Source organism: Gymnogyps californianus, unplaced genomic scaffold, assembly GCF_018139145.2.
Source record: "Gymnogyps californianus isolate 813 unplaced genomic scaffold, ASM1813914v2 HiC_scaffold_40, whole genome shotgun sequence".
NCBI lineage: Eukaryota > Metazoa > Chordata > Aves > Accipitriformes > Cathartidae > Gymnogyps > Gymnogyps californianus.
Window position 1 is genome coordinate 336,846 of NW_026114290.1, and position 27,945 is coordinate 364,790.

General features: G+C 48.0%; 2 protein-coding genes across 2 annotated transcripts; both read left to right on the forward strand.

Annotated features, from left to right (window-relative positions):
- The first annotated feature begins 358 nt into the window (after window positions 1–358).
- On the forward strand, window positions 359–1,758 carry NXNL1 (nucleoredoxin like 1). The gene is made up of 2 exons (XM_050914447.1): window positions 359–681; window positions 1,458–1,758. The coding sequence occupies exons 1-2, from the start codon at window positions 359–361 to the stop codon at window positions 1,756–1,758; spliced, it is 624 nt and encodes a 207-aa protein (XP_050770404.1).
- Window positions 1,759–5,166: 3,408 nt separating this feature from the next.
- GMIP (GEM interacting protein) lies at window positions 5,167–27,857 on the forward strand. Its single transcript, XM_050914404.1, has 22 exons — window positions 5,167–5,419; window positions 6,808–6,945; window positions 16,582–16,675; window positions 16,763–16,838; window positions 17,710–17,773; window positions 18,674–18,799; window positions 19,078–19,142; window positions 19,619–19,729; window positions 19,978–20,058; window positions 20,719–20,907; window positions 21,026–21,163; window positions 21,623–21,813; window positions 22,378–22,499; window positions 22,748–22,834; window positions 22,960–23,058; window positions 23,142–23,281; window positions 23,588–23,776; window positions 23,858–23,995; window positions 24,103–24,299; window positions 24,860–25,154; window positions 26,721–26,834; window positions 27,363–27,857. The coding sequence occupies exons 1-22, from the start codon at window positions 5,167–5,169 to the stop codon at window positions 27,855–27,857; spliced, it is 3,402 nt and encodes a 1,133-aa protein (XP_050770361.1).
- The last annotated feature ends 88 nt before the right edge of the window (window positions 27,858–27,945 follow it).

Here is a 27,945-nt window from a genome sequence, read left to right on the forward strand (position 1 = left end):
TCCCCCGGCCCGGACTGGCACTGCCCGGGACACGCACGCCCGGTTTCCCACGGCCCGGGACCGGCACTGCACAGATCCCGCACACTCGAGACCCCACGGCCCCGCGACTGGCACCGCCCGGGACCCCACGGCCCCCGCGCACCCGGGACCGGCACCACCTCCCAGGCGCTGACCTCTCCGTTTAAGCCGATTACCGGCTGCTCTGGAGAATCCGGGATCATTAATAGCCGGGATCAGCGGCGGGGCCGGGGAGCTGGGGGGGATCCGGGGGGGCTCCGCACCCCTTCCCACCGCCCAGCACTCACCGTGAACCACGGGGGTCCGTCTATCCCGCCGGATCGGTCGGCCTCGTCCACCCATGGCCGCCCTCTTCACCGGGAAGATCCTGACGGCCAACCGGGAGCGGGACGAAGTGGAGACGGAGCGGGAGCTGGGCCAGGCACTGGAGAACAAGGTGCTGCTGCTCTACTTCGGATCCGGGCAGTGCCGGCGGTGCCGACAGTTCTCCCCGCTCCTCAAGGATTTCTTCCTTCGGCTGACCGACGAGTTTTACGTGGAACGAGCTTCGCAGCTGGTCCTGGTGTACGTGTCCCGGGACGAGACGGAGGAGCAGCAGAGCGCTTTCCTGAGGACCATGCCGAAACGTTGGCTGGCCGTACCCTTCGGGGACGCCTTCAAAAGGTACACCCCCGGTGAAGTAGCGAGGAAGACCCCGGCGCGCGGCAAAGGGCCCCTCCGAGCAGCCCCTGGCTGTATTTCCAGATATTTAGACTCTTTTTCCAGATGTTTTCCCTCATATTCGGTCCCCACGGGAGCGGTCAGCGTGGTGCATTAATGGAAAAAACGGTAAACCTCTTTGGCTGCACCTATTTATAAAGCAAAAATATTTCCTCTTCCTTCCATCTCGCTTTTTGCTGATATATTTGTATTCCCATTTTATAACGCACTATTTATAACTCTTAAAGACGCATCAGCCGGCCCTCCAGGCAGAACACGTAGCGTGAAAGATGGATGCAGCCAGCCAGATTGGAAGCACTCACACATTTACCGTAACCTCATTAGCGGCACAACGAGCTGCAATTAATAACCGAGAATTATTCCCAGCTCCTTTCGAGGGCATAACTGGAGGACGTTAAAAGTTTAAGCGTCCTGCTGCCGTTTAACCGTGTAAAACAGGTCCCAGCAGCCGTCCCGCATCTCCCATAGCCTCGGGAGCTGACGCCCAAATCCCCTTCCCCTTTCACCGGCCCCACAGAGATCCGCATCAGGCTCTAATCACCAGCAACGGACAAACGAGCAGGTTATGTTCAGCAAATAGGCTCCGAGTAACTACGTCTGCACCGGGACAGCCGCCGGAATCCTACCGGATGGTGAGGATGAGGAGCGGCGAGGACGATGAGTGGCGAGGACCCTTACACCCTTCCCGATTTGAGGTTTCTTCCCCCTTTGCCTTGCAGGGAGCTGGAGCTGCGGTTTGCCGTGTCCGAGGTGCCCGCGGTGGTGGTGCTGAAGCCGAACGGGGAGGTAATCGTTGGGAACGCCGTGGAAGAGATCCGGCGCGTGGGCCCTGCTTGCTTCCGAAACTGGCAGGAGGCTGCCGAGCTGGTAGACCGAAATTTTCTCTTGGCAGAGGATTTTGACGACTGGACCAGGAGAAGCATCACCGATCCCATCCGTCGCCTCAAGTACAAGCTGGACAAGAAGAAGATGGAGGTGAAGAACATGGAAAAGAAAGAGGAAGGTGAGGAGTCGTCTTAGGGGCCCAGGAGGTTGCGGCTGCGCCAGCTGACTTGGCCGGGGATGTCCCTCAGGTCGCTGTCCCTATCCGACGTCTCCGGAACAGCAACATCTATCTGTGTTGTAGAAATCCGCTAAAAATCACATTAGTTTTCCAAAAGGTGAATTGTTTTAAGGCAAACGTGCTCTACTCCCATGCACGGCTGCTCATACCTGGAAAACTGGTTAGCGTAACAAGGATATCCCGACCTTGACCGAATTACATTTCCTTTTTATCACCCTAGGACCTAGCGTAGTAAAAATCTCACCGGGACATCTTTGTCGTTTATTTATCAAAAAGGTTAGAAGAAAATTAACTGCTAGGAGACCGGCATTCCGTGAATGACTCACTAAACAGTTTTAATGGGAATTGCATTAAAAAAAAAACCCACAGCATGCCCAAGCGCTGCTATGAAGGTACGGAAAAGCTGTGGCAAACGGGAACAGAATCCCACAGATAAGCCCACGTAGCGTGTTTTTTTTTTAAGGAGACAGGCACCCACGTGCTAAGTGAGCAAGTCCTGAGAAATCTCCCATGTTGCTGCTCACGTTACGCTGCTGAAAATTTACGTTTCAGACAAATCCTGCCGAGGAGCAGGTTGCTCCATGACCGGAATTACAACATGCAGCAGCTGCCCCGGTGACCTGCCTCTCCAAGCGTTAGCCGCCTCGGTTTTTCATCTGCTAATCGCGGTTGCCATCTGCTGCTGCAGAGCGCCCAGCGCTGCAGACGGCAGCAATCCGCCGGGAAGCCAAGTCCCATCCCAGCTGGAAGATCTGCCTGTCCTAACCTACCGCAGCAGGCAGTGGATGGGAAACCTGCCAGGGCAGCGCACATCCTTAGCAAACATCACTCTGCTTCGTCCTTTCAAGTTCGACAGATTTGTACGCAGCCGACTCTCTGAACGGCCGAGAGGGAGCACGCTCTGTAGCCAAAAATCTCGTTTACGGAGCCTGCAGGGAATCCTGCTGCGCGCATTCCCCGCTTTCCGTAATCAAGGGGTCTGAAAAGCAGGAGAAGGGGGAAAAGGGCCACTAATTTGCTCGTTTCTGATCCCCTGTTCTCCACTACGTCACTGGGGAGGTGAGCAGAGGATCTACAAAAGCTTTGCTGGATCCATGAAGGATCTGGGAAGGAAAGCACATGCTGAAGACAGACAGAGAGGCCGTGCAAGGCCAGCCTGTTCAACTTGTTTTCTCACTTAATCCTCCCTCTCTTCACCCAGCAAGTCTGACAGGTAGCCGAGGGAAGGAGGAGAAGTCCTATAAAATAAATGGTTGGGAGGGACCCTGGTTAGGCACAACAAGAAGGGCGCTTCCGTCAGGATGCTCTATGGCGCACGGACGCTGCGTGAAAAGGCACAAATAAAACCCGAAAGCGCTTTCAGGTGACATACCTGCTGGAGGAGTGAAGCTGCGCTGGCCGATGGTCACTAAGGAAACAATATTCCATTTACCTCGGGCAACGTCCAGCAGTCAGTACGCCTGTATTTAAAAAAGAAGTTATAAATCACAAATTAGGAAGCTGGAGCAATGGGAGGGAGGCAAAGGGCAGCATTTTCACCTGTTATTAACTGGCGGTCAGGCGCTGCTTCTCCTCCCCACGGAACTTTGATGTCAATAAAAGGACACTCTCCACCTGAATTTATGTAAAGTTCAATAGTATTAAATGTGCACTTCTACCAGCCCTACCCGTTTTGTTTAACCATCGTGTTTTCCTCAGTTCAAAACCGAAAGTTGCCCTTTTCTTGGTTGTTGTGCAGAAGAACAACAGGCCGAGGAAGGGACACTGAGCAATAGTGAAAAGTGAATCTGCCAGCACAGGAAAGTGCTGCTGCGCCAACATCATCACCACCATAAAGAGAATCAAGTGCTTTAGTTCCTCTTCTTGACTTTCTGGTTATTTTTTTCCCCAGTAAAAGAAGCCATAGTGCTTATGAGCGTGCTCTAGACAAAAGCGTGAGATGGAGCCACTCTCATAATAAAGCTTCACAATACGTGGGAAGCCCAGAAGACAAAATCGACAAGCTGCACGGTAGGCAGGATCACTGCAGATGGGAGAACGAGGGGAGGCAGCGGCGGCAGACGCCCTACCTAGGGAGCGAACGCAGTATTGCACTTCACGCTGGCTGTGAGGAGCAGAAAAATCCCACAAACAAACACAAACTTTATTTCTCCATCTCAGGTTCCATCAGAGATGGAAATCCTCCCGACGGACGCATCGCACGGCGCTGTTAAGATGTTTAGCTCTGCTTTCATGCATGGGGCTTCTTATTTATATTTATAGGGGACAGAACAAAGGGCAGTTGCATGCTTAGGGCAGTATCTAAGCCCCCATTAGTGCAAATAATCAGTTTCTGATATATTTACTTTTTCAAACATGCTACCTTACAGTTGCATAATTCTTGCTTGACCTTTTCCCTACATCACACAAGCTCCTTACGAAGGGCCTTGCTGTTCTGTAAAAATAAAATATCCTGATGCACGTGGAATCACAAAGAGGATTCACAAGTTTCAGACAGCACAGAGTTAATGAAAGCCGGGTAGGAGGATGGGTCTGATCCTCTAGATAGCCTGGGAAGTGAGTAATTTCACAACTCCCAAGAGGAATGTGGAAAATCCACACAGCCTGACACCTGTCTGAGGTTGCAGACTCATCCCACGCAGACTGCACGTAGCGTCGCTTCCCGCAGCAGAGGCACGGGGCAGCCCAGCGGAGATTCGGGAGCCCAACTGCACCGGGACACCGGCACCGGCTCGATTTTCTGGTTTCACCAGCAAATACCAAGATGCCGCCGTACTTCGGATAAACCGAGAGATTTCTCACGGGAGGTGATGGCTTTTTCCTCGTCTATGTTTTAGCCGAGGAAGGACAATGAAAGAGATGGAAGACATTCTCTACCGCTCGCCTAAACCAACATTTTTACTTGCAGATAATGTTATGGTAAATAAGAGAGACTGATATGGAAATGCAGCACTGTTGCACATGGATATTCGGGGCTTGGTTTTGATATCCAAGCCTTGCTAAGAAAAAGTTTCCTAAACTTGGGTTTCCATTTGCTGGAAAGGGTGTGAAGAAACTTGATAATTAAAACTTGCTTCGGTCATTTCGCAGAAAACACTGGTTGCAACTCTACTGAATTAGAAAATGAATAAATGCTGAGACCATGAGAATCCATCCCATACCCTCCTTTTTTTCTTTTTTTCCTGAGTGCTTTGTCTTGCGTCTCCAGTTGCTTTTGCAGAATGCTGCTTCTCCTCCTTTCAATGAGGGGGAGCCGTGCTCACGGCCCGCGGGAGCTTGGATGTGTGCACCCAAAAACATAGCCTGAGAAAAAGGCTCGCCCACCGGACTCGGGGAAAGCTCTGCAGCGGGTGCTCCGCTTCGCCATGAACGGGCCGGGAGCCTGGGACAGCGCCGGTCGTGCTCGGATCGCAGGCGGATCGCCAGGCAGATGCCTTCCACCCGGCCACGAGCCCGATGCCGGATGCCTGGCTGCTGCCTGGGCTTCGATCCAGAGCCCTGCCGCTGGTGATCGCGCCGGCTGCGTGGACCTCACGGCCGGTGAGGTGCTCCGCATCACCAAACATCTGAGGAACATCGACAGGAAGTTTCAGAGCTTCCGTGAGCTCTTCCGAAAAGGTAAATATTTTTCAATCCACTTACTTGCTTACAAAACAAGCAGATTATGTTCAGCAAAAGTGATCCTGTCTCATTCTTGCTGCATTATTTATTTAAAGCAATGAATTTAGATGGCTCTCAGACAATTTAGGGTGGCTTCTCTCAGCGCAGATATTTAACCATGCAAACGTCTTTTCCTATAATGAATTGCATCAATAGATAAAATTTCAGAGCACTTAACCATCTAAGTGCACAGGTTTCCTCCAAAAGCGATGCAAAAAACACTTCAAGTGCTATTGACAGCACCTGCAATTAACTCCCGAGTGAGTTAAACTGGCTCGAACAAAGGGTACCTGCGATGACCCCTGTGAGAAAACCGGGATTCGTCACCGGGAAGGAGTCCAAATGTCATGAGCCGAAGAGCAGCTCAGCCGGTGATGCTCTGGGTGGTGGTGGGAGCCCAAGCATGCGTCACAGCCTGGAAACGTGCTCCAGCAGAAGTGCCCTGCCTTCCGGTCCGGCATGCTGGCACTTTCCCCCTCTCTCCTCCTTCTTCCCAGGATAGCCTCGCTACTTGCAGGACGCTCTCCAGGCTGGAGCCCAATTAAATAGACCTAAACTGAGAATTAAGAAAACGGTTGTCACAGGCTCGGTGCTGCTCTAGAAACCCTGTGCAGCACGGCAGCATTAACAAAATCCCTTCAACTACTTGCTGGAACAAGAAACCTCCTGGAGGAGTGCCACCCTCTCCACCAAGGCATCCGGAGTTCCCTGTGATCTTGTCTGCCCACCCACGGCTGCAAGCTGTAGCTCTAGGTCACGGTGACTGCCTTACCCCAGGCACGCCGAACAAGTTGGGTCGGCCACGCTTCTCGAGCAAACTCCTAACGGCAGTGCTGCTCTTAGCTTTGCAAGATGTTTGCTTTTAACAGCCCCCAAACAATGCCGGCCGCACGTGGAAATCAGACCTGCCTGGGCTGGCTCCCTCTCCTTCGCCGAGCATCTTTCCGAGTGCCCAGCTGCGTTTTTGTCTCAGAGGTTGGCCTCTGGATGTAAAGACACAAAGCTACGCAACACTCCTGCAGCAGGAAGCGGGGATGTCCATCATTTGGGCTTGTGGAGTAGAACCTGGACAAAAGGCAGCGTGGAGCCTCAGCGAGGGTCCTGGCCCTGGTGACGAAGGGCTGGGCAATTTCCACATCCATCCCATCGCTGCATGTGGGTTTTCTGCTCGCTGGGGTGTTCAGCATTCGTTATTTTCTGGTTTGCGCAAAACTTGAGTATTTAGGAACAGCCGGGTACTTGTAGCGCTGTGCTGAAGCGAGTTCATCCTGGGAGAGGTGAGGATGAGAGTTTATGCATGCAAAAAAAAAAAAAAAAGTCATAATTTTTCCCCTTCTTAATTTTAGGAGAAGTTATTTCAGCTTCTATTGAAGCCAAACTGGCAGACTTACTGCAAGCCATCTCCTCCTTCCTGAGCACATATCCTGCCTTGACCGGGGATGCCATCCAGCCTGCAGTAGCAACACTTATCGCCAATATCAATGGTAAATCCATAACCTTAGAGAACCTAACGAGCGCTGTAGTTATTGTCCTCTGCTCAGTGGTGACGGAAAGCTTTCAGCCGGGCTCAGTGCAGACACACACGGGTGTCCATGTGCACGGAAAGCAGACGTCACTACTGAAGCTGAGCAGAAGTCAGTGATCATCAAGGCTTATTCGTATCCAGATCCCATCGTTAGGGAAGATGGTGCTTTTAAAATGCATGAAAGCAAGATAAAGGCTCAGACATGAGCGCCTTTTATTTAGTTTGGCAATCGTGCTGGCAAACTGCACCTATCTGTCTGTTTTCCACTAATAAAGACACATTGCGTTCGGATGGTGAAACCAAAGAACGGGAACGTGAGGCTCCGGGGAGCTGTTCTTGGCTCGGTTATGTCCGTTGGAGCGAGGAGGCGAGTGTCGGGACTTCTCTCAGCGCTGAATTCCTGTATAACCCTGTGCAAAATGTTCTCATGTGCTTGCTTGTCAGTGCGTGGCAGGGGGGTAGAATTAGATTGACCCACAGAATGGTTGCAAAAGTTTGTTTACACAGCCCTTGGAGGCCAGGTAGTGTCTTACGCCATGCTGCCCTTGGTTGGATGGGTTGAATATGAACCCTTAATGCTCTTTCTATCCCCGTTTTGCACATTATTGTCTTGGGAGCTCAGATACACTTAAATCTAGTGGAAAATCCTCACCTGAAAACTAGTCTCTGCCTCCTCAGAAGGCAGGCATGGTGATTCCTGGCCTTTGTTTTGGGGGTCTGATGAGCTTCAAGAGGAAGCACTGAACGTCCCATCCCAATATTCAGTTGTCGTTGTTTAACCACGATATTTAACACATCAGTGTATGGTCCCCACCAGAGCAGAGCCAGGACCAGCACGAGGCTCTCCGAGGGGAGCTGGAAGGAAGGAAAGTGCACTAACCACACTGCTTTCACTCCCGGTTCCTTTCCTCCCCTGCCTTCAAAAGGCTTGCCGATGTGACAATATATTTGCCTTATAAAAGAGCAGCGATGACGTAAAGGGAAGTTTAATGAGACTTCATAGGGGGCTGCTCCTGTGTATTGTCTGCAGTAACTTGCCATTGTGCTTGTTCTAAAATAGTAATTAAAAAAAAAATTCACCTGTTAGAAATGCAGGAGGAGTTTGCAGGCTGTGGTGGAGGAGCTCAGCGTCGGCAGAGCAGCCGAAGCAGCTTTCTGCTCCATGACCCGTGCCGATCTGACTGCACCGGCACATGGAGAGACTGTTGCTACAGCTTCTCTCGCTAGAGGACCTCGTTATTACGCTGTATACAGCTCTGTGTTATCTTGGAAGTGGAAGATGGGCCATTTCTCAAGAATTCCTGTAATTCCCTTTCGTGAGCCTCTGATCTGCAAAAGAAAGTTTAGGGTTTTACCAAAAAAAAGAAAAACCCAACCAAAAAAAGGACATACTCATTCAGCAAGAATGTCTAGGAAAGTCTGATGAGACTGGGAATTGGGATCCCGAGTTATGTTTCTGGTAAATAAGGAGCCACAGCCCTTGCTTTGTGTTAGCTTTTATTAGCTTTTTTTAAAAATATAATTAATTGGAGGGGTGCTGCTGTACTATGTTGCAATCCTTTTGGCTACAAATGCCTTTACACTAGAAAAACACTTTTTATAGCTCTTATCTGTAAATACAGCACTTTGCAAACAGGGTATGGTAATTATACTAAACATACCTGCAATTATACTAGTTGAACATAAACTGAGACACAGGCTAGGGAAGATTTGATCGGAAAAACTCACCATGCTGACCTCTCCGCCGATCCCAGCAGCACTTTGCCGTGGTTATGCATCCCAGTTCTCCTGCTCTCTTCTAAAAGTCAACCGTTACCTCCCGAGTCTGAGCCAAAACTGCCAGAGTTCACAGCGCCACTTTCACTTGAGCCTGAAACATTCAGCACTGAAGCAGTAACTCTGAGATTCTAGGATTGTTTTGTTTTTTTTTTTTTAATAATTAAACAAGTGTTAATGATAGAAGGGTCAGCTGAATCTTAACTCTGACTTGTGTCTGGCTGTAGTTAGCGGGACAGAAGAGCCTGTAGATTTGCCTGCCAATGAAGCGTGTGGCACGACCGCAGGGAGAAATTTCACAGAAGAAATTTAGCGGCACTACTTGACTCTCCAGCAGATGCCGAGGAAAGGGAAACTGTGTTTTTTGGGAGTCCAGGGCCACAAGCATATTCTTAGGTTGCATAAGAAAACACAGTTTTTTAAATTACTCATTATTTAGTGAAGAAAAATCAAGAGCTTCACTGCTAGGCACAAGTTTGTTTGTTGACGGTCACATTTTTGCTGTCAGTTTCTCTAATATTTGCAGAAGAAAAAAGTTCACTTCAGCTTCTGCTCACTTTGATCTATAATCTTTGAATAAATATTTTCTATTTCCCATAGCACAGTTTCATCATTAAATTACCACCAGTATTCCTAAACTGAAGGCAAAATTCACCAATTTTAGAGATGGCAACGCTAGCTACATGCTTGCAGCCAGTAAATCAATTGCTTGTGAGCTGGAGCATGTCGTACAGCACGAGGGGCAGTGGGATTTAAAGGCTTACATCCCAGTCCACCGTCTGGAGAATGCTCCCAGGCTGAAAAACATCTTGACGCAAGCAATAGCTTTTTCCCTAGCTTATCAAAAACTTACAAAATCAGAGCTTGTTTTTATTTAAGAAACAAACCCTCAAAAGTTTAGATTTCGGTTTTGTGGAGCAGAACTCAAGAAGGGCTGTGACCTCCGAGACGGCTCCGTTACACCCACACACTGGCGAAGAGAGCAGAGGAACGGCAGCTCAGGCAAGGACCGCTGCTGGCCCGTCCCTGCCCGAGATGCCCACCCTTCCCTTCTTCTGTCCCCTCTTTTAACCTAACAGCCCTTTCCCCTCACCACCGGCAGTTTCTCAGTGGTTTTTTTTTCAGTATATTTGGAAGCACGGGTGTTTCTTAGGAAGCTACTTGGGTAGAAAAACTGGGGCTGCTGCGATAGCGGCAAGCACTGAAGCCAGGGGGACTCAGAAACGGTCCCTTCTTTGCTATTCACCAAGACACATCTGAGTTATGCAAATTGCATGATCAAATAAATGTACGCTGCAGCACGCTGTTCCCTTACACGGAAGTGTCTGCAGGAAGCAGATTTGGCTACAGCAGCCGCACTCACCGACGGGCGCTTCTGCCAGTTATTTCGGGCACGTCGTCTTCACCTGCAGCTATCATGGGCCTTTGGATAATTTCTTCACGTCTGATCTGACCAAGAATTTGTGTTTTACTTAATTCAGCTGTGATTCAAAGCTGGGTATTTTGGGATTCTGCTGCTTTCAGACCAAAACACTGAAGATTCAGCCATGGGAGACCCAGAACCAAGTGGTATGTGATAGCATTTGAAACAACCTTTTATGCTGTTTGTAATGTAAGCTTTTGGGGCATGATATGACACATGACGCAGATCAGCCTGTGAGCCACCTAGGAAATACGGGTGCTAAAAAACAGCTGTAAGTTCCTCTAACGGGGGTTTCCATGAAAATCCCGACTGTTCAGTTCTCTAAGTCTTTCTCTGACAGATGAAGTTATTTGATGCATTTGTACTGGACATTGACTTAGTAAGAGGAAAGGATGCAAACCCCGTTTTCAGGAGGCAGAAGGTGCAGCGTTTTCTCTTAAGAGATCGGAAGTACATAACACGGGTACTTGCACATCATCAGCTCAAGTCCCCCCAAAAAAATTTGCTATAAGTCTTTGTTCTCAAAGGTGACAACCTGTAGTAGGAACATAATCAGTCTGAATCGGAGTAACACTTACCGATCGAGCATCTAAGAGGTCTCTGTACCACCTGAGAGCACAAATCCCTCCTGCCAGAGCCCCATGTTCAACAGGGGCCAGTCCCTGCTGCTTCAGAGAGAGATGAAAAAAAAAAACCAAAACCTCACTGGCGCTATAATCAAGAAAACACAGCAAACATTAGTCCTTTCCCTGTTGTCACATTGAAATGCATCATTATCCTTGTAGCTAGAAAACTTTATTTCAGCTTGCCTTGCAGCAGCTGGATCTTGTCATGTCTTTGTCATGAAAACCGAAAAACCACGAGCAGAATTTCTATAGCTCATGATCATGCATGGGGATAGTTAAAGGATGCCTCAGTGTCTTTGATAAAGTGAATAAGCTGAGCTTGTTTAGAAACTGTATTGTGAGACTAGTTTTCTGCCCACCCTTGCCCTCCAGAGCGTTTTTGCATCTTCAGCAATGTCTGCACAACCCCTTGTCAGAACCGACACTAACATCTAACGTGCTCATCATCCAGCGTTGCACACAGAGGCACAAGCAGAGCCTATTTCTGCTCGATGTTCCCCTTTTGTACGTACCCAGCGCTTGCAGAGGTCCTCTTTCCGCAGCATTGCATGTGAAGCTTGTGTTGGGCAACTACCCGTTGTGTCCATCTCCGCTTTTCAGGGCAGAGACTTCCAGCCTGGCGATATAGCATCTGCACCTAATTTGCGGACATTCAGCTATATGCTGCAGTGGAAGCATAACCATTTCTGAGGCCATTTAAAGACTCTGCAATAAATAGCTGCCTTACTTCTTGGCCTACAATCTTGGTCTCATCAAGCACTTTACCAGGGGATGACGATACCAGTCTGATCATTTAATAAACCCACCAAAAAGCAGGAATCTGTTTCTGAGATCCCTCTAGAAACAACCTCATACATCGATTAAAGATGTATTTTTTCAGGTTTGTCAGTGAAACAGTTTTTAACACACGACCAAGAATACCATCCAGAACGTGACATGACTGTAAAAGTCAAATGCCCTCGAGAAATCCAGGAGTGCCGTATCCACAGAGTGCCTTTTATCAACAAAATCTCAGCTGTTAAGGAGGTTTATTTGACAGCTCTTTTGCAAAACCAAGAGGACTGGTATAAATGATTTTGTTCAGTCTTATTTTTTAGCCAATAAGTGTCCTAGATTCATCCTGCTGTTGCTAATTGGGAGGTCCTTTTACTGCTTTCCAGTACTGGAAGCTTCTGCTGTGCTTCACCGCCAGTCTAAATTCTTCTTACCATTGCTAACTTTTCCTTATTCTTAACGTTGAAGAAACAAGCAGGCAGAAGTTTAATATAGTTGTACTTTTCTTACTTAAAAAGCAAGGTTCATTAACTAAGAACTGCAGGGGGCTGCCGGATATCAAGACAAGTCTGTTTTACTAATGTTTTCCTCTAAAGCTGGCAGTCGCCTCGTTTTTATTTTGCAAACTAATGCACCTGCGCTCAAGTTTCTGCTGTCAGACATCTCAGAAAGATCTGCAGCGTGCACACCTTCTTTTTCAATGAATTGATGTATTAAGTGGAAATTCTCCTTCCCCTCACCCCCGACACGTTTCATTAATCCCCTTGTTAATACATAGTGCTATTTAAGACTTCTGACCTTGCTAGTATTTCCTGTCAGTTGTGGGCGATCGCACTGTTTGGCAGCGGTTCCAACCTCCTCAAAAATTAGCCGATTTGTAAATTCAGTTTTTGCCAGGGCCTTTGTTCCACTGAAGTAGGAAGAGAAGATGAGAAATCAGAGTGACAGATGGGAAGTGGTCTTGGTTTTGCAAAACCGTTGTCAAGGAACTTGGATTATTTTGTTCCACAACTGTTATTCCTCAGATAGACAGAGATGCTGATCTGGGCAGCCGGAGCAGCGTCCTTTGCTGCCAGCCGTAACCAGAGTCTCACTGAGGGATATCTTGGTTAAGGAGGGAGGATTTCACGCAGGAGCGGCGGACGACAATTTGAGAGTTTTCAGACTTATTTGGCCTAATTTGGTTCGAACCGCGTTGTGGGTTAGCAAGCAGGGGATTTTACACAGATGCTCCTAAGAAGTGTGAGACATCTTATGCAGAAACAGGAGATTTGCCCCAGTGGAAAAATTCAGATGTTGTGTTGCAAAGTGCAAGACTGAGCGCAGAGAAGAGGAAGGCGCTACCGGGAACAGGCTTGTGATACCGAGGTTTGGCAATGGTGCCACGCTGAATTAGGGTTTTAGACATTTACCTCATTTCATGGTATCTGCTACTGAAAGGGAAGCGATGCTTCTGCTGAACAGCAGAACAAGAGTTTCTCCTGCTAAAAATATCCTCAACGCTCTGCACGCCTACCCCTGTGAGAGCCTGCTCTCCCCGTAACGGTGGCAAAAGGCAGAGAAGAGGGGTGAGCTTTCCAGAAGGCAGATGATGCAGATGAGATGACAGTCTTGTCCGTCCCAGGATGGGGCAGACCTTCGCACGACAGCTGGCTCGCTCCAGCGCGAGAGCTGGCCATGCAGGGATGCTCTCCGTTAGGATGCAGGTCTAGTGCTGACGCTGGAAGAGGTTTCTGCTGGAATTGTCTAAGATAAGAAGAATAAGGATACGCTGTCCTTCAAGAAACATAGATGGTTTTTAATCTCCAGAAGAGTGAGTTTCTAGATCAGCCTTCCAGTTGTCATCGGGTTGTCCAGTAAGATAACTGGCTTTAAATTGAAGCATCCATTTGTAAATAAGGCTGCAGAGTTATAGCGAACAGACAAAGGACTGAGCCGGAGTCTCTTCCAGGCCTGTGGTCCGATATCCCAGCGCCACAGCGGATGCTCTGCTACCTAATCCTCACTGGTCAAAGCAAAGGGCTTTGAGCAGGATTTGAAAGATGAATTCATTTGCTGATATTTGTGGGGGCCTCTGCAAACCTGCCAGGTGCAGGGGCTCCATTTTTCTTCTAGTACAGGAAAACGTATACAGATGTTTCCACATTTAGCAAGTGGGCAATCAGGAGCGCAGCAGGAAGGGACATCTTGAAGGTGTCCAACAGATGGCTGACTGATGGCAGCTGTGACAACGAAGAGCAGTACATTCGAGGCAATTCGTTTCCTTGATGAGCTCTGTACGAGGCCCATGAATCATTCGGCCCAGACCTGCACGTGCCAAAAAGCCACTCGAAAGATTTCAAACAGATGGGACAAACTGGTGCTGCTCCTGAATGACAAAGGGGCCGCGTACAGGGAAGCGCACGTCTAAACTTGTGAGAATGCAGCTAATAACATCAGCTACAGCAAGGCTAGGGAAACTTTTTATGTCCCATTTTTCCACCTTCCTACTTTTATAGTATTACATATAATATTATCTTATTGAGATGAAGCAAAAGATTTGTGAGAACCTGAGGTTCTTGCTTGTCTTTCAGCGCCTCACAATAGCTGCTTTCAAAAGCAGAATGTTTCATTTCACCCATCACCAGCGCTGCTCAAGTTGAGTCACTTCTTCCTGTTGTACAATCCTCTGCTAGTGGTAAACAAGAGAAATTAAAGATGTCCGTCTGCTCAAAGTAACAAGAGTAGTTAGGATTCAAATTAAATTAGTATGCCTTGGATTTGTTAAGCCTTGGATTGCGAACAATTTGTGTCTCTTCCAGAAAAACCAGAACGAGATGTTTGGTAAACTGCCTGTGAACTGTCTCAGGTCACTCACTGAGTGCGAAATGTTGATTTCTCACGAGAAGCAGGCCAGGCGCTGGGTACAGTTTGCAGTTCTCTGTTAGCAGCATCGGTGCTTTTAAACCCCTTCCCCAGGTCGTCCAAGCACGGCAGGCCAGTCTGAGCGGTTCCTTGCGCTCCCTTCAGACCTCAGTGGTTTCTGGTAAAAAACCAAGCGTGTCTTCACACATTTTCAGCGTCTCATTCCACTTTGGAGTAAAACGTTCAGAAAACTTTTAAAGAACAAGGCCAGCATAAATATTAATTATCTGCTCAGCAAAGGCAAGTAAGCTAGGAGCGTTCCCAGCTCATTTCTTGATGCAAAAGGAAACACAGCATCTGCCCCATGCTGCTCAGCGCTGACTGTGAGTGGAAGTGTGGCTTCAGTGTCCCACCCAGCCTTCTTCACAGTTATTTCTATTTTTAAGCTGATGATAGGGTTAGATTGGTTGATGTTCATGGCTTAGACACTGTAACTATATGATTGTCAGAGACCACTTTGGTTTGACACCAAACAAGGAGATTTGTGGAAAAAAATCCCTGATACTTCCTTGTCTTTCTCTTAATTGTACGTTCAAATGGTTTCTCTGCATTGTCTGGCATCTTTATATAGTTAAAAAACCCCACCTGCATACGTACACGCTCACAGTCTCCCTTATGACCAGGACAGACAAGCCAGTCTTGTGCTCTTCCGCACCATTTTGGCTGGAGGGGTGGAAGATGACCAGGATCGTTCCGCTTCCCCGGCAGGTGCCCAGTAGCTGGGTCTTCCCCTGTGTGCTGGGAGCTTCCCGGAGCCATCGGCCTCTCCCAGAGGCAAGACGGCTCTGCACGTCTGGGGTCAGCAACGGTGCGATGCTGTTTGTAGGCTTAATGGCAGGCCAACTCCTCATCAAAACTTGACTTGAAAAATCTGTCTTTTTCGGGACTGAGAGAAGGCCCAGGAGTAGCTATAACTAAATGAGACACAAACTGACTTTTCTACCAAGCATCATTTGAGCAACATTTACAAGTACTTGCTCGCTGTCAAAAACTCAACTATCAGTGAAGCAACTCTAGATTTAGGTCAACCACATCCTGTTTCCTGGAATGTCAAAAGGACAAAGAAGAGTGAACTTTTCTTTTGTTTCTACCAGTTGTGCCCAGTTTCATATTTTAAAACGTTTTTCCCTTTTTTTTTTTTTTTTGCAGCAACTTTCAGCCTGAGTCAATTTTAGTTTCAGCCCTCAGTGACAAACACATGACAGAGTGGAAAGTGAGATTAACGGCATCAATAACCCCATGTAGAATGCGTGTGCTCGCCTCCACCCTGCTACACGTGCAACCGCGGGCAGAACATGCTTAGACCTTACAGACACGCGTGGCAGGAGTGCGTTGCCCCTCAAGCGGGGACAAGCCTATTTTATATTTTGCATGCCCAATAATTCGTACCCGCTGGGGACTCAGTGAGATGCAGGATTTCGTAATGTAGATTATCACCATCAATAAGCACGTATAATATTGAGAAACGGTCCCTGCACATAAAACGTTGCGACACACACACACACACGATGTGCAAGGAACGGGCAACTTCTGCAACACAGCCCAGCCCGCGCACCACTGGACTGCAGCAATGCCTGCTGTTTTCTGTGCACACGGTTTTGCCGACACAGGTTGTACGGCATGCGCGGGGGTTTGATCGAGGTGCAGGGCATGCCGCTGCATCCTGTGAGCCCCTCCATCAGGTCTGCCAGCGCATTGCCTGCACGGAACTAAGGACAGCGGTGTGACTTCAGCTCAGAGTGGCTACCATAAAGGTTTCTGCGCAATTTTCGTGGCTGATCTCGGGTCTGATTGCAAGCCCTAAAATCAGCTTAGATGTCTCCCCTGGACATCCGCAGACTCGTTTTCGAGGGGTTCTGCCCAAGAACCTCAATGAATTTACCGTTCCCAAAGTCTTCTTTTGAATCCCATCTCACCCTCAGCCTCACCTTGCTGTGCTTTGCCAGGCCATCGCAGTTTGTCGCTTCCCTGTGAATCTGTGCAGGATAGCAGGGCTCAGCCACGCTCCCCTGCACCTCTAGAAACCATCCTGCTGGCCTCAGGGAGCTTTGGGTCAGGCGTTTCAGTGAAATGATTTCTCCTCCAACTCCAGGTCTCGACAATCAAGAGAAGACACCTGAAAATAGGAAGCGGTACAGTGAGATATTCCGGAGCCTGGATGCCATAGAAATCTCAATTGGAAATGCGTATGTAAAGAAACGGGGCTGAACTAGTTTTCTGCGTCTTTGGAACCTCGATTTAATTCATTGCATTTTTTTTTTCTCATTATACAGGACGGTCGATATGTTCATTGGCGATGCTGACAGCACTGACGACACAGACCTGACCACAGAAACAGAGGTCGCTCCGGTAGGCAAAGAATTTATTAAAGAAATTATCGATGTCCATTGCTAAAGTGTCTGATTCTACATTATTAAATTCTATGTTATTAAAATTGGTTTTTTGGGTGATCATCTGGAAAAAAAAATAGTTACAGCTCTTACTTCAATAGACAGAAAAGAACTGTACAACGCTTGGTTATAACAGTGATGGAGGTGGCAACAGAGCAGACAACATTTAGTGGAAACGTTCAGGCATTTACTGTTTGGATTTGTATTTTTCTGAAAAACAAGATGTGGAAATTGCTGGTTTAAGTTCTGCGTGCTAAGAAAAAGATCAGACAAGACAGCAAACCCAAAATACATTTGAGAGTCATGCATCAAAAATCTCTACAATTTTGGCCTTAAGAAACAGAAGACCTTCAAAATAGAACTTAATGGTTTTTTGCTTGCTTTGGGCAGTACGGGACTTTTGGGGATAATCAGCCTCATTTCATGCTTTTCTGTAGAAACAGAGGGGCCAAGAACTTAATTTTTCTCTGACGGCAACTGTTCTCATGTAATCATATTATCCCATGAGCTAAGCTTAAAAATAAAAATCAAATATTTTGTGATTTATAGTAAAGTAAGAGCTGCCAGCATTCAGTCTTGCAGCCTTTTTCAGCCTTGATCTCTCTGCCCTAATTGTGCGTTTGCTCCGTGTTTCTGCCTGTGGTAGACTTTCATGCCACGCTACCTTCCCTCTGCCAAATCTCAGGCTACTATTTTAACTGCCCTGGGTTGCTTAGCTAAGCAAAATCGGCACTCCAGCTGGCCTTTTTGAAAAATCCTCCACATTTCTGAATACTCATTTTTCTTTCACCATTTTCCTCTTTTTTTTTTTTCTTCTTCTTTTCCCACAGGTGAGTGAAAGTTTCTGCAAGAGCAAAACCAGTTCAGAGAGGCAAATGCAGGCAGACATAACAGGTAACATTGCTAATTAGAAAAAAAATCAAAGAGGTGACATGACAACACTTAGTCAATCACCTGGCAACGGTCCTGGCAGCCTCCTAATGACACGGGTGAATAATGCCGGTGTCCCTGCTGGCATCAGTCTCAGGCCGAGCTCGGGCTGATGCCCAGCAAGGATGCGGATGCCTGTTTGAGCTCAGTAGTCCCGCTCCTTCCTCCGGCACGCAGATCTTCCCCTGTTTGTCCATTAACATCTCGTTAAGGAGCTTCTCACGAGGTCTTGATTTCTAAATGCTGAGACATCAATTCCCAAAGGTCTGCTGGTTTTAAGCACAGCAAAGATCAACGCAGTGAAACTTGGGACACTCTGAAGCACTTTGTGACCCGCTGGGAGGGTTCTCGCCAGCTCTGTACTTGTCGCTGGCATCATAAAATGCAACATTAAATTGTTTTTTTCTTCATATAAAGTCCCTATGAAGCAAAAAAAAAAAAATTTCTAAGCTGCTTTCTCACAGATTTCAGCTTGAAATGTGTTTAGATTTGCTCACTGCAGTGTGATGAATCTGTATTAGGTTGCACCAAGGAACAAGAATACTTCCTGCAACTCCCCAGTAACCCATTAGGTCCTTCACTTTTGGATTTCAAAACAGATTAAATAAAAATATTTAATTATAAGTGGAGGGCAGAGGAATATACATGTCTAAATTACCTGGAACTTGCGTGGTTCCATGGGCAGGACTGCATGGGGTTGCCATGAAGTAGATCATAATGACGTTGTTCAGTGAAAGACCTTTTTTATGGCTGTTATCCGAGTATTTCGCAGCACCAACTCTTGCGACTCCAGTTTTGCCACTCTTCGGGGAGCCTCTGCCCATCAGCCAGAGCTGTTCTGAACCTGGATTTATTCTGTTGCAGTTCAGGAGGCAGACGAAATGCTGATAAAATGTGAAGGTGGCATCGACGCAGCCCTCGAATATGCCAAAATGTGGTGTAAATATGTCAAAGAGCTTCTCAGCTGGATTGAAAAACGTCTGAGTTACGGTGAGTCTGTGCACAGAACCAGCTGGGAGTCCGAACGCTTTTCGATAGCTGGTTTTTTTTAAATCACAGCCAAGAACACACAGTTGCAAGCAAAAGTACAGCAGTGAGAAACTGGCCAAACACCACCCCTTTTAGTTGCTTTTGCCTGAAGACAAAGACATGGAGTCAGAATTTCTTCTTCCCTGAACGATCCTAACTGACTGGAATGACCTCTGGCTTTGACAAACGCACCTCTACAACCGTGAATCTGGTGTCTAATCCACTCTGCCTTTTTACAGAGACAGAGTTTGCCAAAGGGATGGTGAAGATAGCAGAATCGGGACGAAATGCCATCTTCCAACAGGTATGGGTCCTTGCGATGTTCCTGCTTCACTGAACGGGGTTCCCTTCGGAGGAGGAGGACAGGAGTCCTATGCGGAGCAAACGTGAGGCTGTCTGCACGTGTGAACTGCTTGTACAGTCCAGCTTAAATCCTACAGCAAATATGCCTCCAAAACCGTTCCTAAACCTCTCAGTATTGGAACAGTTCCTTTTTTTTTTCCCAAGGGCTTATAACACAGAGTGATTGTTTGGGAAATTAGATAGAGGGATTCAGCAAGGCAAGGCATGAAGTCAGCACAATACTGCCCAGCATAAAAACCCTTCTGCTTCCAGCATCCTGCTGTCTGTGTTGTCTGAAATAACGCCCCCTCATTTAACCAGTGTAGACACTCTCACCTTTCTGTAATAGATCTTGGTTATAGCTACCAAAAGCTCTTTAATTTAGGAAAGCTGCAGTGCTTATCCATCATTTTATATCTGCTTTTTTGGTTTCTGCAGTACAACATGCCTCTTCGGGCGCTATATACAATGGTCCTGGAACATGACATAAAGGTTGGAAATTCAGCTGCTGAGACTGCAGGGTTGCTCCAACAGAAGGAATTCTACCAGGTACTGGATTTCTCCGTGGATTAGACAAATTTGCTGAAAGATTAGATGGGAGCATCACAGAGACCTAACAAAGTGATTTATCCTGGTCTGTGGGGGCGGAGGGGATAAGAGAATGAAACGCACACCAAGTGTAAGGGAAAAAGAGGCATCTTGCAAGGACTGCTTTCTAATGTCATGCCCTCATCTGTCAGATACTTTTTCCTGCCTCATGAGGAACTGTTGCCGTCCTAACTATTATTCCTCTGCAGCCTCTGTCAGCCAAGAAGAATGAAATTGAGAAATGGAGGAAAGAATTCAAAGATCAGTGGACAAAGGAGCAAAAGAGAATGGTAAGAGGCCGAGAGATGGGCCTGACCTTTATGCCATCCACAGCTCAAAACACTGAAAACAAACGTTTATGAACAAGCAGTAACTAAACAACGTAATATGCATCCTGCTATTGAATAAAAGTACTTTTTTAAAGAGTACAAGGGGGGAGTGCTAGCGGCATTCCTCTGCCATCCTGCCTGTGCTACCTGCTAGATCCCATCACCTCCCGCCAACTGCGGAGGCTGGCAGAGCGAGGATGCAGCTTGGGTTTGCACACGCTGGCACTAGGCTGTCTTCAGCCGAGAGGGATCCATCCCCTGCAGAGGCAGGCGCTGTGCCTGCGACCCCCCACCAAAACCCAGCTGCACACGCTCTGCTAGCACTTCAGCAGCAGCCCTTTTCTCCAGGGTTTCCTGCTGGGGAGGAAGATGCTCCTGGGCACCTCGCAGAACGTGATCCGGGACGGCTGGGTCTCTACTCAGCTGTAGAGGAAACCCAGGGGCTCCCTTAGAGCTCCTGAACTTTGGGAGGAGGAGAAGGAGAATACTGATGTCCATTTGAATGATAATATCCATTTGAACCACGAGACAGGCACTTCCCTTAGCAGCAGAGCACTGCTGTGACTTGTTCCTCCCGCTGCCTCGCCAGGCTTCCTAAACCTCTTCCTTTTCCTATTCAAGAATGAATCTTTGTCATCCCTGCGCAAGTCCCGCCTGCAATACATACAGCGCTGCGAGGAGCTGGAGAAAGCAAAGCACTTGAGTGCCAAGGCAGAGGACGAATACCAGAGCACAGCCATCACCAACCCCGGCAGCGCCAACAAGCAGCTGGAGAAGCGACGCCGTTCTTGCGAGGAGGCACAAGCCAAGGTGATGAGTTCAGATCAGGCTGCTGGTATTCCCAGCCATCCCACGCGCCATGTTACGGCATCTTCCCATCCATCCTGGTGACTTTCTCCTCCTTTGCTCCGTTTCTGGTTGCGCACAGGTTCAGGAAACAGAAGCTTTGTACAAGATGTGCATCAGCGATGCCAACTTTCGGCGACAAGAACTGGAGAAAGTGCGAGCACGGATCGTCTCCCATATTCGGAAGCTCATTTACCAAGGGGATGAGGTGCTGACGTGGGTACGTGTAGTCTTATAATTTCTCCTCTAATCCTCGTTTCAGGGACACTGCTGTTTGGGATAAGACCTCTAGGCTCTTCACCATTTCACTGTTGAACCGCCCTGTAACTGACCATTCTCAAACAGTTGAAATTAAGGGAGTGCTTTGGACACTGCTTTGCTACCAACCCGCTACCAAAAAATCTCAGATATATATCACATTTTCAATTACTCCTGCTCTGAGGACACAGATATCCATAGAAAAAGTCTAGGAGGAAAAAATCCTAGAACAAGAAACAGTGACGAATAATTTTTATCCGACCTGTTAAGTAGAACTATCAATAAGCAGAAGTGCAGGTAACCGGTGTCTGGGTAATGAAAAACAGAAGACTGATGAATGACTGTGAGATCCAAGGGAGGAAAAAGCACCTGGGCTTTGACTAGTAATGGGTTTTTTTGTTTGTTTTCTTTCCCCTGTAAGGTCACTTTAAGGATGTTCAAGCAGCGGCAGACTCAGTCAGAACAGATTCCAGTGGGATACCAATACCTGTCTGAGGTCTGCAAGCCATACAAAGCGGGCGAGAAATACCTGGAATTCATTCAGGCTCTGCAGAAGAAAGATATTCATATGGAAGTGTATGAATTCGAGCCACTCGCTTCCGGAGGGCAGAGGTAAAAAAAAAAAAAAGTGGAAAACTTACATCCTACTTGAAAGGTCAGAAATATACAGTGCACAGAACAAAAAAAAGTTTAAAACACATTTATAAAGTCACTAGCAATGCTGCAGCATTGTGATTGCTAGTTACAGAAAAGCCCACAGCCTCAGCTGTTAGGATCTTTTCTCTGCGCGTAGCTTCGCTAAAGAACAGATCTCTAAAGATGCGCTAGGTTCCTTCTGCTGAGCACAGGACCAACGTCAGTGAAAGGAGGGCAGCAGTTTGTACCACATCCCTTCAGTTATTTCTACCATTTGCCAAAGATTTGGCTCACTTTTCTCACATGGGTGCTGTTTGATTTCTAAATTTTTCCCACGGATAGAAAAGGTGAAATTACCTTGAACCAATTTGTTTTCCTAGTTTTGTGCAAGTGTTTAGTATAGGCTCCTTGAAAACTCAGCTTACACCTGTAAGCTGCCTGAAACAGATGCTTTGTCTCAGGTACCCTTAAAGCACCTCGGTGATGCAATATTGTCCGTCATTCTTCACTGCTGGAAAATTGTTTGCAACCCCTTCTCAGGTCCCCTCCCAGCAGCAAAAAGAAGATGGCATTGCATTACACAGGACCCTCTTCCACAGCAAAGGATGCGAGCACGCCAGAAGAGATGCCCAGAAAGCAGTTCTCCACAAACGGTGAACAGAGTAGGTTGAATTTAATAAAGACGACCCAATTTTCTCTCGAGTCACTGTAGTTTAATTTGGATTAGTAGCCAAAGAGGTGGGAGAGGTTCTCAAATTCTTAGGGCAGTGCTTAAGGCTTTGCTCGGACTGGGAGGAAATATTGACAAGTATTTATGGATTTTCTTGGGAGCTGGGTTTGGACTTCAACCCCATGTTGAAGTATCCCAAGAGTGCTCGGGATGGTCTGTCACCGTATCCACCTTCCGCAGGTGCGAACAAATCCCTCTGCAGCGACACAGAAAGCCTCGGTGGGAGTTGTGAATCCCGGTCCCTGGACTCTCCCAATTCTAGCCCAGGTGAGAGCCACAGAAATTCTTGCCTAATATGGCCCAAAACCCTAAAACGGGAATAAAGTCTACACTGACCCACTTTGTGCATCATGAGGATGAGAACAGCTGTTTGTATTTGCTCTCTTCTCAAGGAAACTCTAATAGGAAATTGTTGAAAGCTCCATCCACTGGCACCATGTCCTCCTCAGATGATTTTGAAGAGAGAGATTCCTTGCAAACTTTTGAAAATGGTGAGCCGCACACATTTGACTCACGAGGTGGAAACCGTGCTTACCTATCAGTTCCTTTTCACGCTTTAATGCTGTTTCCACAGAAAACGGTACATCTCAGCAGCAGTTTAAGAACATCCTCCTCTCCAGCGCAGCACAGACCCACCGGCTCCGGAAGCTGCGGGGACCATCCAAGTGCAGGGAGTGCGACACCTTCATGGTCAGCGGCTTCGAGTGCGAGGAGGTGAGGGCTAGATGATGTCGTTGCAGATGCCTTGCGTGGGAGCCTGGGGTGACCATCGTCTCGCTGAAGGTCTGCGGGAATGAGGGGTCCCTCTGCAAAGTTCTGGGCTTTTTCTTCCTCTGCATTGCACAAGGCGTGTTTTTCTGTCCTTGAGTAAGCCACCAGCTGCCACTTGCCTGAAACAACCCTCTTGGGGCTGGTGGGACCTTGGTGGTTGAGGGAAGAGGAGAAGTCCTTCAAGTTCAGCCACTGCTGCAGTGCTGGACCACAACCAGACCATAACTCGGGTCGGTTCTGCCGTTTCAGTGCTGCCTGGCCTGCCACAAGAAGTGTCTCGAGAACCTGCTCATCACCTGCGGCCACAAGAAGTTGCCCAACCGAGTACCTCTTTTTGGCATTGACTTCACGCAGGTTCCTCGAGATTTCCCAGAGGAAGTTCCCTTCATAGTGGTGAAATGCACCTCGGAAATTGAAGCCCGTGCCCTCGGGGTGCAGGTGAGTGGCCAGTTATTCTTGCTTTGGTCTTCTCTTCTCTGTATCCAAAACTCCTGACCTCTCCCCCTCTGAACCACGCAGGGGATCTATCGGATAAGTGGATCCAAAGCCCGGGTGGAAAAGCTGTGCCAGGCGTTCGAGAACGGACGGAGCCTGGTGGAGCTCTCCGAGCACTCTCCCCACGACATCACTGGGGTCCTGAAGCATTTCCTGAAGGAAGTGGGTACCAAATCTCTGGCGGGAAGGCAGGTCTCAGCCGACCGCATTCCTCAGTGCCAGACCAGCAAGATGAAGTAACATGCCGTTTTCCTCGCCTCTCGTTGCAGCTTTCGGCACCAGTGCTGCTGTCCCAGCTCTATAACGATCTCATCGCGCTTGCCAAAGATTTGCAAAAACCTGGGGAAGAAAAGTTGGATTGCGCAGGCTTCCCTTCCGATCCCATCCAGAGCATGAAGGACTTGCTGAGCAAATTGCCTGGAAGCAACTACAACACGCTGCGGCACCTCATTGCACACTTGTACAGGTGAGGAGCGTGCTGGTTGTCACGCTGGTTAGTGTCAGGTCCGACCACAGGAGATCCCTGTTGAGAGCTCGCTGCCAGAGGAGCGGCTAGCACAGCACCAAATGCGTGTGAGAAGAGCGTCCGGGCTTCCTTAACCTGGGAGAGCCAAGCAGGCAGTTGAGGAGGGTAAAAAATTCATTCATGGGAAGGACCATCTTGCAGCAATTAGGAGAAAGTCTTAATGACCAAGAAGGACCAGAAGGTCCTTACCGATAACGCTTCACAAAGTGCAGAGCAAGAGGTCAAGGAATAACATGAATCAAGCCCTCTTTCACCCAGCTCTGAGCACAGGTCACAAGAAACAGCCACTCTCATTAGGGCTGCACCATCCAGACAGATCCAGGCAACTTCCGAGATTTTTCTCCGGAGTGTCCCTGCACAGACCAGAGCTCTGTTCCCCGTAAAAGATGGGGGTTCTCTCTCTACTAAGAAATGGGGGTTTTGGTGCATTCCATCTGTGTACTCAGTGCATTTGGGTTGAGAGCTGGGAAGCTCCTAACAGTCCTGTTTCCCTTCCCCAGGGTGGCAGAGAAATACGAAGAGAACAAGATGTCCCCAAACAACCTGGGCATAGTATTTGGGCCAACTCTGATCCGGCCAGGCTCAGGGAGCGATGTCTCAATGTCATGCCTTGTTGACTCTGGGTATCAAGCCCAGATTGTGGAGTTTCTCATTCAGAACTACGAAAGGGTGTTTGGGATGGATGACCTGCCTTCATCCTTATCCCTTGGATGTGAAAATCCTTCGCAAGAAGCATCGACAGAAAAGGATGAAGGACCTCAGAGCCCAAACACAGTCCAGACCATAACTCTAGAGGTAGAGCTCCCAGACACTGAGCTGGGCTTACTGACCCTGCTGTAGAGACAGGAAGGTGGACTAGCGATTAAAGAGAACTTTTCTCACGGATAACAAAACCATTTGCTATCAGAGGGTTATTCCGAGAGGAAGGAGCAGAGAGCCTGTTGCATGTGGAGTGGGAGAAACAGAAAAAATTATAAGCTACAGATCACTCAGCAGCTTTTCAGACCAATCTGGATGGTGGTTCTGCTCCATGTTTTAGATCCCAGTCATTCTGAAAACTTGGGGGGTTCTCCGTACTAAATTGCTTGGGACACTGCTGTTTCTCTCTGTAAAGAGCTCTACAACTTTGGAAGCAGCTATGTGCACTTAAGACCCAGCAGATCCCCTGGTACAGCCCTACAGGGCTCTGCTGCATCCCTGAGCGGTGGCCATGGACCCTGTTTTTTCCTCCCCTGCTACTGAGTGCTCTGCATTCTTCCCAAGCTTCACGGCTCTTTCCTCACAATGTTTCACAACCTATTTCACAGCACTTTAAAAACACAAATGGGCATAGCATCCCTGAGCTGGGACACGGTGGGTTTTTTCCTTTTCACCATTGTTTGATGAGCAAGAAAGAGGGAATTACTTTCCTAAAGTTAAGCCAAAGGGAGCGAGATCCGGGTTCAGGGACTCTCTGCCTCCTGCTTTTGAGTCATGGATGCTTATGTGCAAGACCGTGTGTCTGCAGTGACCCTATCCATATCTGACACACAGTAATGCTGCTTTCTCCACAGGTCCAGCTCACTGAGGAAGCAGAAATTAGAATAACTATGATTACAGTTGAAATAAAATCACCAGGGTAGACACAATTCACTCCTTGCGTGCAGAAATCCTACGGGATTAATAAGCCTTCACAGAAAGCACTTTGAGATGTATACAACTATTGCCTTTGACTATTTTCAAAGCCATTTTTACCTGCTTCTGCAGCATGACTGAATTCCACAGACAGTGACACAAACCTTTAAAAAGGGGAGTTGCTTCTAAGGCCACTCTCGTTTTGCCATTAATAAAACCGACGTCTAGAGCCCCTGCCCAGGTGACCTGATCCTTGTGCAAACTCACACTCGCTCCATACCAACTATGACTCCCAGGCACTCCCATGTCCTTCACTCATCCTCCCATTTGCATTTGACAATAATTACTGTGCTCCAGTTAACGGCTCAGCTTCTGACATTTCCCCTTTTTGTTCTGAAGTGTCCCACGGGACACGGGAATCTGTCTCAGCACACTGCTGCTCCGCAGAAAGCAACGCCTGCTTTCTGGGGCGAGTTTTGTGGCAGTTGTGGTCTGCCGGCGTGGATGCTGGAGTTGGCAGGTCTTGAACCATAATTTTCTCTCATGGCCCTGCCCTGTGACCTTCTGCAAGCTCCTTCCCTATTCCCCCAAGTGTTACAGATAATCTAAGAGAAATCAAGGCATTTTCAGCTCAAGCAGTTGCCTCCATTCACTTGGGTCTAACAGCAGTTGGGGTAAAGTGGGAGTTGACAGTATCTTCATGTCAAATAAAAGTCCTGTATAAACACTCATGGCTTTTTCCAACAGAATTTCTCCTCCAAGCACGGTTTAAACACGGACTGTGTCTCTGATAACTCGTTTTCCAGGGAAGGCATCAATGAGCTGACTCTGGAGGGAGCCCACAGCCCATTAAGCGTGGATGCCCTAGGTAAATAAAGCGGTGACCGTGATGCTGTTCTAGGTTGTCTTGTACTATGTTTGCTGGTTTTCACACCTCCTGCCTGCCTCTACATTACACAGCAGAGAAAGCATAGCTGGGCCCTCTCCCACATCGCTGCTCGGTCTTTGTGCAGCTAATCTATTGCAGAGCAACCGCCACGTAGCTCACGTGAAAGCGCAAGCACATTTTCTGCTGTTCTCAGGAAGGGCTTTTCCCTGCTGCTGCCGCCTCAGCTCTCGAGCCCACAGTCACCTCTGCCAGCTCTCCTGGCTTTAATGCATCGAGGAGAGCTTTAAGAATATAAACCTGATTCATATCTTTCAGCTTTTTCAAATGCATACCTTGTGATTGCTCCTGATTAATGAAGCTGTCAGAGGGAGGCGTTTTAGCCTGTTAATGCAGGAGGGGTTTCAGCATGCTTTCTAACAGGAAAAGAAGTCATCAAAGTTGTTTGTTGTAGTAACCTTGTCTCACTGTTCTAAAATAACTCTCTAATTTTTTGTTCAGAGATGAATACAAGTATTGGCTCTGAGCTGGAGGACCTGGAGGACTCTGTGCAGGAAAAGACAGACAGTGATTCGGACACGGTCCTAGGGACCCAGCCCAGATGCCATTTCAGCCGACAACCTGTAAAATATATTCGAACACAGGCAAAAACGAAACCAGTCATTCCCAAGTCTTCCAATTTGCCCTTGAGGACTACCACATTAGCCAACATGGCAATGGAGTCTGGTGCAGAAGGCAACCCTACCGACAGCACCTCCACGACAAAGGACATCCTGGAGGAGAGCACTAGGAGCAGGAACAGCTCGACCGACACAAGCACACTCAAGCAGCGCTCAGGGGGGAGACAGCAGCTCAAACATTTTGAGATCACACAGGAAACGGCCAGGATTGTCTCAAAGTTTAAAGTCGATGACACTTGTGTGTCCCCTGAGCCCTCTCTGGAGAGCACGGGATCTACTGAGAAAGCAGAGGACCTCAACCCAGGGACATACCTATAGAAAAAAACCTAAGGGTAACAGATAATAGCAACGGAAACGGAGAGAGGACCGAAATCCCATGCCTGCTGAATGAAGGAATAGCGATGGG